This window comes from Bison bison, unplaced genomic scaffold (assembly GCF_000754665.1).
Source record: "Bison bison bison isolate TAMUID 2011002044 unplaced genomic scaffold, Bison_UMD1.0 scf7180017864309, whole genome shotgun sequence".
In the NCBI taxonomy this organism is placed as follows: Eukaryota; Metazoa; Chordata; class Mammalia; order Artiodactyla; family Bovidae; genus Bison; species Bison bison.
In genome coordinates this window covers 7650100-7660969 of record NW_011494881.1, presented here as the reverse complement: position 1 = coordinate 7660969, position 10870 = coordinate 7650100, and the positions used below count along the sequence as shown (strand labels likewise).

Genomic DNA, 10870 nt, shown 5'->3' with positions numbered 1-10870 from the left:
CCCCCACGCTCCAAGGCCACGCCTTCTGCCACGTCTGCAGTAGGCACGCGCCGAGGAACCCGGATTCCGCGCACGCGCTAGTTTCTGTTCTATGATGGCCGTCTGCGGGGGCTTCTGAGGATTCTTATGTATTTCCTTTTTTTTCCCCCTACTCTGAGATGTCGTGGTAACTTTATGGTCCCACCCCAAACCGAAATGCGACTGAACTATCTTTAGTAACTCTCCTTCCAATGGCATATTAGACAAAGTCTTGTAGCGACTTCCTGCTGACCCCTGGCCCCTTTGATTTCCGTCTTGGAGGTTCTCTCACCCATGACCTTTGCCGGTCATAAGACTTGCGGAATGGATAATGTTTTTTGGTTTGGGAATTTTAAAAAATTATGATTATTCTGATATAGTATACTTTTTGTACATTTACTTCCTCTGGCCGGGCCATGTGCCTGGCGGGATGTTAGTTCCCTGACCAGGCATCCAACCCCGTGCCCTTGGCTGTGAAAATTCAAGAGTTCTAATCACTGAACCACCAGGGAATTGCTGCAGCACTTAGAATTTAAAGGGCAATAGTTTTGCTTTTAGGCAGCATGTGTTCCAGGTTCTGTCCCTGCAGTTCCCTAACTTGGGTAATTTAATCTCGGCCTCAGTTTCTTTCATTTGTAAAATGGAGAAAAGAGGAATGCCATTGTAATAACTTGTTGAGAGGATGGAATTAAGTCACACAGATTGCCTGGCACCATAGTAAGTGCTCAGTAAAGGGAAGCCTTTATTAACCTTTTTTTCATTATTAACCATTTTTATATAGCGCCTTGGTTTAGATGCAGAACTCTGCCAGAGGCTGATGGTTTGTAAGAATGCCCCCAGCCTATAGGAAGAGCTACAGTTCGTGAAATGATTACTACCCCATTTAATGAATAACAATAATTGTAGATAATATTTGTGGGAGTTTTAAAAATATACGTAACTACATTTAATCCTTTCAATCTTTTCATTTCATAAATATTTTTTAAGCATTGTTGTGTACCAAGCCATGTTCTTGGTTCTGGGAATGCAATAGTGAACAAACAAAAGGTTTTGGCCGATTTAAACTGTATCGTTTTGTAATTATATACACATGATAAAGCTATAAAGAAAAACAAAGTGAGAATTCTCTGGCGTGCTCTTTCGCAAATTTCAGTCTGTTGGTTACCTCTGGGGAAGGAAAAAGTATAATTTGGAGGAACATAATGGAGCATCAGTAATATTAACAGTGTTCTATTTCTTAACATTCACATGGATATTTACATTATTGTTATTTTAAAATAGTACATATGTATTATGTACAATTCATTTCAGAATAAAAATTTTTAATAAAAGAAATGAGGGAAAAGAGCACTGGTGGAATGGAAGCCTTAAAAAGGGAAAAAAATGTTCAATTAAGAGTTTTATAACCAATGGGGTAGAAAAGTTCTTGCTATCATATTGTTCATTAATCTTTCATTTAAAGGGGAAAAAAATGAAGAATTTTATGACCAATTTTGGGGCGGGGGAGGTTCTTGCTCTCATATTGTGCAGTAAATATTAGTTATTCTGAGGCACAAAATGGTTCATTCAATTTAAAAATTGCACTGTTAGTGTTCGCTGGAAGCTGTATTAGTCGTTGAGCATATTTTAGAAAACAGCAAGATTTTTCCTGTCCTCAGGAGTTTATAATGGAGTCAGATCACAGTTTGTTTCTCTATCTGTGATCCTGGTGTCAACAGTGTCCGTTTCACCTGGGAACCTGTTAGAAACACAAATTTCAGGCCCATCCAAGGCATACTGAATCAGAAATTCTGCAAGTGGGGCCAGCAAGCCATGACCTTCTAGATAATTCCATTGCACACTGAAGATTTAAGACCCACTAGTCTGGATTAGTAATTTGTGAAATTTAGCTAACATTTGTTGAGCAATTGCCACATCATTTATCCCAATGAACCCATGGGTTCATTAACCCAGCATTCGGTTCATCCCTCAGCACCAGTTCTGTTTACCAGCGCCACTGTTTACCAAAAGTGGCTCACTAGGCACTTGCATTCCACGCCCAGCTCCACGCCAGCCAGTCGGGCTTCTTACCCATTTAAAGTTCAAGAATAGGTTGAGATTGTTTTGGTCCCAAGACCTCTAATCATTTGCTTTACCGGATAAAACTGCATGGTTTGTGCAAGAGCGCCAGCTATCCTGAGGGAAACTTTAGAGGGAGCCAGCTACTAGATGGTTCAATTAGTCTTTCGCCCCTATACCCAGGTCGGATGACCGATTTGCATGTCAGGACCGCTACAGACCTCCACCAGAGCTTCCTGTGGCTTCGCCCTATCCAGGCATAGTTCACCATCTTTCCAGTCCTAAAGTGTGCTCATGCATAGGAAAGTAGATATCCTCTGTCTTGCTTAATGCACTCCTAGTAAGTAGTAGAGTTTAAATTCATAGTTTCTCTTTTTAAAATTAATTTGACTATGCCAGCTCTTCGTTGTAGCATGCAGGATCTTTAGTTGTAGCATGTGGGATCTAGTTCCCTGACCGGGGATCGAAGCGGGCACCCTCCATTGGGAGCACAGAGTCATAGCCACTGGACCACCAGGGAAGTCCTCAGTCATGTCCGACTCTTTGCGACCCCATGAATCGCACCACGCCAGGCCTCCCTGTCCATCACCAACTCCCGGAGTTCACTCAGACTCACGTTCATCGAGTCAGTGATGCCATCCAGTCATCTCATCCTCTGTTGTCCCCTTCTCCTCCTGCCCCCAATCCCTCCCAGCATCAGAGTCTTTTCCAATGAATCAACTCTTCGCAAGTCCTAAACTCAGTTTTTTGAGAATACAGACTGATATGTTGCATTTTATTGGTTTCTGTATCCCTACTCTGGTTCTCAGTCTTGGCTGCACATTAAAATCACCTTCAGTGCTTTTAAAACTGGCCAGTAAAATTAGAATCCCTAAGGTTGAGGAGCCTGAATATGTGTGTATATAATATATAAATTTATATAATATGTAAAATGCCATTATACATCATCTAATCCTATACACAGTTCTATTTTAAGGAACCAGTAGCTTTAAAAGTTTTCCAGGTGATTTCAATGTGTAGAGGTAATTGAAAGCCACTGATATGGCACAATGGCTTACATGTATTACTAGCTGCTGCTGCTGCTAAGTCGCTTCAATCGTGTCCGACTCTGTGCAACCCCACAGATGGCAGCCCACCAGGCTCCCCCGTCCCTGGGATTCTCCAGGCAAGAACACTGGAGTGGGTTGCCATTTCTTTCTCCAATGCATGAAAGTGAAAAGTGAAAGTGAAAACACTCAGTCCTGTCCGACTCTTTGCGACTCCATGGACTGCAGCCTACCAGGCTCCTCGGCCCATGGGATTTTCCAGGCAAGAGTACTGGAGTGGGTTGCCATTGCCTTCTCTGGTATTACTAGCTAATACTCAATAAATGTTTGAATAGTGAATGAATGGATATTTAGATACTCTTTTTACTGATGAGGTCAAGTGACTGCCCAAGGTCACGCAGCTAAGAAATAATATAACAAGAATCCAAGTCCAATTCTGACTCTAAATTCCAAGAGCTTTCCATGACTACATCATACACCAAGGCAAACAGCATTTAGCAGGCTAGCAGAGCACCTATTCCAGGAAACTCTGTAGCTTTTAATAATTACAGCACCATAATATTAATATAGGGACATTAATGTAATGGAAACCTAAAAATAAGTAAATATTGTATTATTAACATGGGTTGGCATGTTTAGGCACAGCTATCTATACCCACCTTTCCACAACCAACTATGTACTGTAAAAGGTAATTTATTTCAGCAAACATTGAGCACCTGTTACATCAGTCATTGCTCTGTGGGCTATTGATTGGCTGTTGCACGCAGTCCTTGCCTTCAAGACTCTCACAATCTAGGAGGGAGACAGGTATATCAACAAACTAATATTGGCTGAAAACTACAACAACAGACATATAAACAAGCTACATATTTTGCCCAGAGGAAGGAAGGATTAATTCTAGAGGTAGGGAGTTGGGAGACAGTCAGGAAAACTTTACGAAGCAGGCAGTACTTCAGCTGGAGTGGGCTTGTCAGAATTTCTCTACATTGTATCCAGCACTGCAAGTGGGATATGGATATCCACTTTGATTAATTGGTTAATTCATACAGCAAAGGGGCACTGTCTTTCTGGAGAGCTTGCCAACCTGTGGGACAAACCCAGCCATTCCTTGCTCGAGAATTGAGGCCCCTGCTGCTGCCATTTTGGAATCAGCTTTGGAGGAAAGCAGCTGGAATCAGTCCATGACCCCATCAGGGAAGGCACCATCCCTGAAAGGATGTTCATTAGTGATAGAGCCCACAGAGCTAGTACTCTGAGTCCTGAATAAAAAGTCCATGAAGAAGAATGGGGGACAGGGCGGGCAGAAATTTTCACTATAATTAGCTCTGGGAGTAACACAGCTGGGGGAGGAAGGGGAGTACAGCCGGTAACTATTTTGGGCGCAGCTCCGATTGACAGGACACGTGTGTGGACTGTACTGATCTCAGGGCCAGGCTGCCTGCCTGTGGTGTGTGGTGTGGGGGGGAAGGCCTAGGGCAGCAGAAGCAGGACAGCCAGACAGGCCGGACGGGGTACCAGCGCCTCGACTTCTCTCCTTGGGACGCTGTCCAAACTCCGAGGGCCATAGGCCAAGCTGAGCGATGGGTGCTGAGGAGGAGGTGCTGGTCACACTGTCAGGGGGAGCCCCCTGGGGCTTCCGACTTCAGGGGGGGGCCGAGCAGAGGAAACCTTTACAGGTGTCCAAGGTAAGGGAGCCTATATTGAGGTTTCAGGGAAAGGGGAACCCAAGGGAACTTGGGAAAAGTCACATGATGGCCTATAGGGGAGAAGTGGGAGGTTGTGAAGAAGCGGAGTGGGAGTGGGCAGGTGGTCGAGGGAGCATGCTCAAATCTGATGGGGTGGCGGGAGTAGTATCTGAGCAGTGGCTTCTTGTGGGGGGCTATAGAAAAGGGAATCCCTGGTTTCTGGGAGCAGAGAAAAAGAAAGACTCTGGCTCGGTTCCCTGTGACACCATAGGAGCAGAGGCCCAGAGCTGACCCTCCAATCTCCTGGGTCTGTGCCTCTCTACTCTAAACTCCAGGAATGTAGGGAAGGTTCTCATTTCTAACTAAACTGGTGTGTGATGAGCTGAAGCTGTCTCATCCAGCTCAGCCCAGCCCTGCCCCTGCCTTCAGTCCTCTTTCCCTACGCCAGATCCCTTCTCTCACTAGGCAAGATTTATTTTAGGTACTAGGAGGGTTATGGCAAGATTTGACCTGTCAGATGAAGTTGTTACCATTTTGGTTTCATAGCACAAGCTTATTTTTCTCAACTGTAAAATGTAGGTAATAATAGTACCTACTCCATGGATACTAAGTTCTGAAGGATTAAATTCAATAAAACATGTTGAGTGCTTGGCACTGTGCCTAACATTTAGTAAGCACTCAGTAAATGATAGCCACTACTACTATTATTACTGTAACATACGTATGTGTGTGCACACATGACACACACACAATCACAATCTCAGAATCTGCTGGACTCCCTCCAGTCTGGAATACTGTTCTAAAATCTTGACTGTATAGATAACGGTACCTAGGATTCCAAGGACTAGAAGACAAAGAATATTGGCTAGTATAGATATTTCCTTTGGAGGAAAGCCTTGAGGCGATAACCGCCATTTCCAGTACGTCTCTCCCAGGCATTTTTCCCCAAGCCTCTTTGATTTAGCGATTACACTACCTCCCTTCATATGATGTTATTTTCTCCAGTTAGCACCTTCTTCCCTCTAGATTGACCCCCTTAACTGTCACCCCTTGCCCCTCTCCACCCTTTCTTATCCTCTAAAGTAATGGGTTGGCCAAAAAGTTCATTTGGATTTTTCAGTAAGATAGTAGGGAAAAGCCTGAACAAACTTTTTGGCTAACCCAATAAAATCCCCTCCACACATGGTTCCTTCCTGTCCTAACTCCTTTCATTCTATTCCCCCTTGGAGCCCTCCCTCACCTACAGTCTCTCCTCCAACACCTTCTCAGATCCGAAGACGAAGCCAGGCGGGCAGAGCAGGACTCCGAGAGAGGGATCAGCTTTTGGCCATCAATGGGGTCTCCTGCACCAGCCTCTCTCATGCCAGTGCCATGGGCCTTATCGATGCCTCAGGGAATCAGCTTGTTCTCACTGTGCGGAGGTATGGATTCCTCCACCCCAGCCTATCCCCAGCCCCCTAGTCCAGGGCTTCCGTTAGTAGCTGACTTCAGCTACTAACAAGTACCTATTTCTGCTTGTGTATTTTGCTGGAGCATGGATGTTTGTGTATGCCTCTCAGAGCACTTGAATGTGGGTATGTGGGCCTGTTTTAGACCCCTTGCCTGTCTCTTCATCATCATATCTCTCTTTAAGCCCATTTCCACTCAAAGCCTGCCAAGCAGATTTGCCTCTCAGTTCATCTTCAAATCTCTACTCTATCCAGCCCATCCATTTCACCCAAATGCCAGTCCCCTCTCTCCCCATACAGCCTTCTCGCATGTCCTCCAGATCTGTCTAGCTATCAGTCATCCAGCTCATTTCTCAAGTTCTGTCATCTTTCCTATACAGGGTAGAGGACGAGGGACCTGTGCGATCTCCATCCCCGGGTGAGCTTCAGGCACGGTCACCCTTGTCTCCACTGAGTCCTGAGCCCCCAGGAGCTCCAGTTCCCCAGCCTCTCCAGCCCGGGAGCCTCCTCTCGCCCCCTGACAGTGAGGCTTACTATGGAGAGACAGACAGTGATGCTGATGGCCCAGCCACCCAGGAAAAGCCCCGCCGACCCCGCCGCCGAGGCCCCACAAGGCCCACCCCTCCAGGAGCCCCACCGGATGAGGTCTACCTGTCTGACAGCCCTGCAGAGCCGGCACCTGCTGTCCTTGGCCCTCCCAGCCAGGGTGACAGTCGTGTGAGCTCCCCATCTTGGGAGGATGGGACAACTCTTCAGCCACCCCCTGCCGAGGCCCTGCTGTTGCCCCATGGCCCTCTCCGGCCTGGCCCTCATCTCATCCCTATGGTGGGGCCTGTTCCTCACCCAGTGGCAGAAGATCTTACCACCACCTATACCCAGAAGGCCAAACAAGCCAGTGAGTGCTTGAACTCCTTTTCGTTATTCAGGATACTTCAGTTTGAGTCCTAAATCTAAGCCGCCTTCACCATACATTCTATCAATATCTACCTTATGCTTTCCTTGAATACAGTCTTGGGAATAGGTGGAGAAGAGGAAGGGAAAATAATTAGTCTCACGATCCCCATTATTTTTGCTGTTTGAACCAGTGGGATAAAAAGATACAGGGGGTTCCTTCAACCTAACCCAGGAACGGCCTAAGTAGGGAAGTTGGAAAAGGACATGAACTGATGAAGAGTTTGCCTATTGTTGTGACATTGCTAGATGTCAGATGGGTGAGGGGAGCACAGACATGGGGCAGGGGAGTATTTAGAAGCAGGACAGGGACATAGGGACTCTTCAGTGTTACTACAGGCATAACATCAGAGCTGCCTTTGGCATTGCTAGTTCCATGAAGATTCCTGGGGACTGGGAGGCTATGGAATAGTCATGAGATCCCTAGGAAGTGGTGGAGGGAGAGATCTTTGGCTTCTTATCTCAGGCGATAATGTAGGCCTGGGCAGAAAAAGCCTATTCCACTTATCTCAGGCTCTCTTCTATTTTTGATGTGAGCTACAGTACAAGGTTTAAGAGTGAAGTTTCTCCCTGTCTTACGCCTCCCACAGGACTCCTTCCTTGTCACCTTGGAAATCTCAGGATTACCCCTCTAGTTCTCATCTCTCGCTCCTCTCCCCCACCACTCTGATTCCTGATCAATAGAATTTTGTGCCTCTGAGTCTGGAATAGAGGCTAAGGACATGACAGTTCACCCTCTGACATTCCTGAGAGTGACCCATGTCCCACAAAGAAATTCCAGATATACACTTAGGATCCCATGCTTAACCCCAATTCTCCTTTTAGCACTCTCTCCCTTCCCCATCATGCTGGATGAGACTGTAGTTAGTGGCTCAGGGATATTTTTAGCCAAGCAGACCTCATTGTTCAGTGCACTGGAGTTGGGGGGGAGGGGTAGGCAGGTGCCCATGTCCATCACACCGGGGCTTGTGGGGCAGCTGAGAGGAGGGAAGGGGCCAGGCTCCAAAAATAGCACAGTGAGCTCATTCAGCTGCCAGCTCAGGGGCCAAGACAAAGGGGCTTTAAAAGGCGTGGGGGGTGGCTCAAGCTGGTCCTGCTCCAGCCAACACTGCCTTTCTCGGCATGGAGACTTTTGAGCCCATCAGCCAAGAGCCCCTCAGCCAAGCCAGCTGCGACAAAGCCCCAAACCCAGTTCCTGAGCTCCAGGACCCATTCTATGCAGGTACTACCCTCCCATAGCCAAGAGAGTTCTGGAATCTAGAATGAAGGGGACTATATCAACACTATAGGAAGGGAGGTCTTTGGGAAAGATCTTACCCTCTTACCCCCTTCTCCTTGTTGCCTTCCTATTCCTTCTTTTCTCAGGAGTTTCACTGCCCTTTTCTCAGGATGGGCTAATGCTATGGCCACATGTCACAGGGGTTTGTGACAACATGAACTGTGGAAAACTCATGGAGAGAGGGTGTGTGTGAGAGAGAGAAGTGTGAGTACTCTATGAATATATGGAAGCATGTGTGTAGGAGTCTCTGGGAGAAGATATGAGTGAACAAGACATTTGTGTGCAGCTAGTATCAAGAAAGCTTTGATAGTAATGATTACTCATAATGGACCTTAGGTTAAATGCTAAACTGACCTACATTATCTCACTGAATCCTCATAGCAACTCTGTGAGGTAACCATTAGCCTCATTTACAGATGAGGAAACTGAACTTCATTGAGATGAAGTAACTTTCCCAGGAACCAAAATCTGAACTAAGCTATGACTCCAGTGCATATCTCTAGTACTATTGTGTGGTACAAATGTTGGAATGGGTGGAATGACCGCCCAAATTAGAAAGGAGCTTGATATCTTGAGTGGAAAGTAGGTGGAATTTCAAGAATTTTTCAGGAGGAACGGGGGATCATGGATTAGAGAGTAACTGTGTCCAAGTCAGGGTCCTAGCAGCAGGGCAGCCTCTCCCATTTCCTGGCCCCACCTCCCAGGCCCCACATGGCCTGGGAGGCCCTGTCCTGGCTCCCCCTTAGCACACAGTCCTTTTGTGCCTGCCTGGTGGTGGTGCCTGAGCACTCTACCTAGAAGGTTTGAAATAGGGGGGCAGCTTTGACTCTAAAAGAAGCCCACCTCACTCCCACCCTCAGCTTGGGGGAAAGGAGACTATATCAACTGGTGACCTTGAGATATTCTAAAGATTTGGAAGCTCGCCTTGGAGAGCAACACTCTGGCTTTTCCTGCATCTCGGATCTGAGGCCATCCCTGGCTGTGAGTAGCAGGGGTTTAAGGCACAAAGGAGTGCCTTGGAGGTTAGAAGGCACAAAATTGTGTCCCAACTGTTAGTGACAGTGTCTTGGCTAGGGGAATTCTGGGAAGAAGAGCTACCTGGGCTATGCATGTATGTTTTTGTGTGGACACATGGATTTACAGATGTGTCTATTAACTGGGGTGTATATAAGCTAGAGTATATGGGAATGAGGGAGAAAAATACATCTGAGAACATAAGCTCATAGGTGCCTTTCCCTAGAGCCATATTCTTGTTGAAATGATGTGTGGGAGTTATTTCTGTGAATGTATATGATGTGGCTTAGGTGATGGTAGTGAAATTATGAATGAAGATCCCCACTGCTAAGGATCCTTTTATCCTTAGTATAGGGTAAAAGGCAGGAAAAGGGGAAGTCTCAAACTTTCCGAGAAGCCCTCTAGCGTGGTTTCTGGTGGGAGAAGTGTCCCTTCTCATCCTTTCTTACCCTGGGACCTGCTTCATGTCCTTGCCTACCATGCAGAGTGACCCCCCCCATCCCCCACCCTCACACTGCCAGCCAGAAATGGAGGGGACAGGGGGGACAAGCGGGTGGTGTGAGTAAAAGTGATTTCCAGAAAGACAGGAGCAGAGTAGAGGGAGGAGAGCTGTGTGGTCAGAGTGGTGTCAGGGCAGCCAACTAGGCTCTGCCTTCCCTTCTATTGTCCTTGGTTTCACCTTTCACCTCCACTCTGCCCCCAAGTCAGAGGACTCTGCCGCAGGTAGGAGAGCCCTTGTGGGTTAGGCCAGTGAAAAGGCCAGAGGTAGAGGCCTAAAGGAACTGGGAGGAGGAGGAGAGCCTTGGGGCTCACAGATGCATACTGACCACACGCCTTCTCCTCTCCTCAGAGCTACAAAGGGCAGAGAGCCTCCAAGAGAGGAGTGTGAAGGAGGCCAAGACCAAATGCCGGACGATTGCAGCCCTGCTCACTGCAGCCCCCAACCCCCACTCCAAGGGGGTACTGATGTTTAAGAAACGTCGGCAGAGAGCCAAGAAGTACACCCTAGTGAGCTTTGGGGCTGCAGCGGGGACCGGCGCTGAGGAGGAGGACGGCTTGCCTCCAACCAGTGAGTCCGAGCTGGACGAAGAGGCTTTCTCCGACGCCCGCAGCCTCACCAACCAGTCCGACTGGGACAGCCCCTACCTGGACATGGAGCTAGCCAGGCCGAGCTCAGGCACAGCAGAGGGCCGGGGGCTGAGTGAGGCCTCCGGGCGAGGGGCCCAACTCTTTGAACAGCAGCGCCAGCGCACAGCCTCCATCACCCAGCAGCCGGCCCAGGAAGTTCCAGTGGCCACGCTCAACGGGCAGGGCCTGCAGTCTCCACCTCGGCCACAAAACGCTCCGCCTGAGGCGGCTCTACTCCCATC

The 10870-nt window shown here is 47.7% G+C and overlaps 1 protein-coding gene across 1 annotated transcript in view; it reads left to right on the top strand.

Moving 5' to 3' along the window:
- The first annotated feature begins 4498 nt into the window (after positions 1-4498).
- SYNPO2L (synaptopodin 2-like) overlaps positions 4499-10870 on the top strand; it is a 9661-nt gene continuing 3289 nt past the window's right edge. The window contains 4 exon segments of the mRNA XM_010852401.1: positions 4499-4808; positions 6078-6229; positions 6637-7151; positions 10351-10862. Of these exon segments, the coding sequence (XP_010850703.1) occupies positions 4704-4808; positions 6078-6229; positions 6637-7151; positions 10351-10862 (1284 nt within the window). The 5' untranslated portion in view covers positions 4499-4703.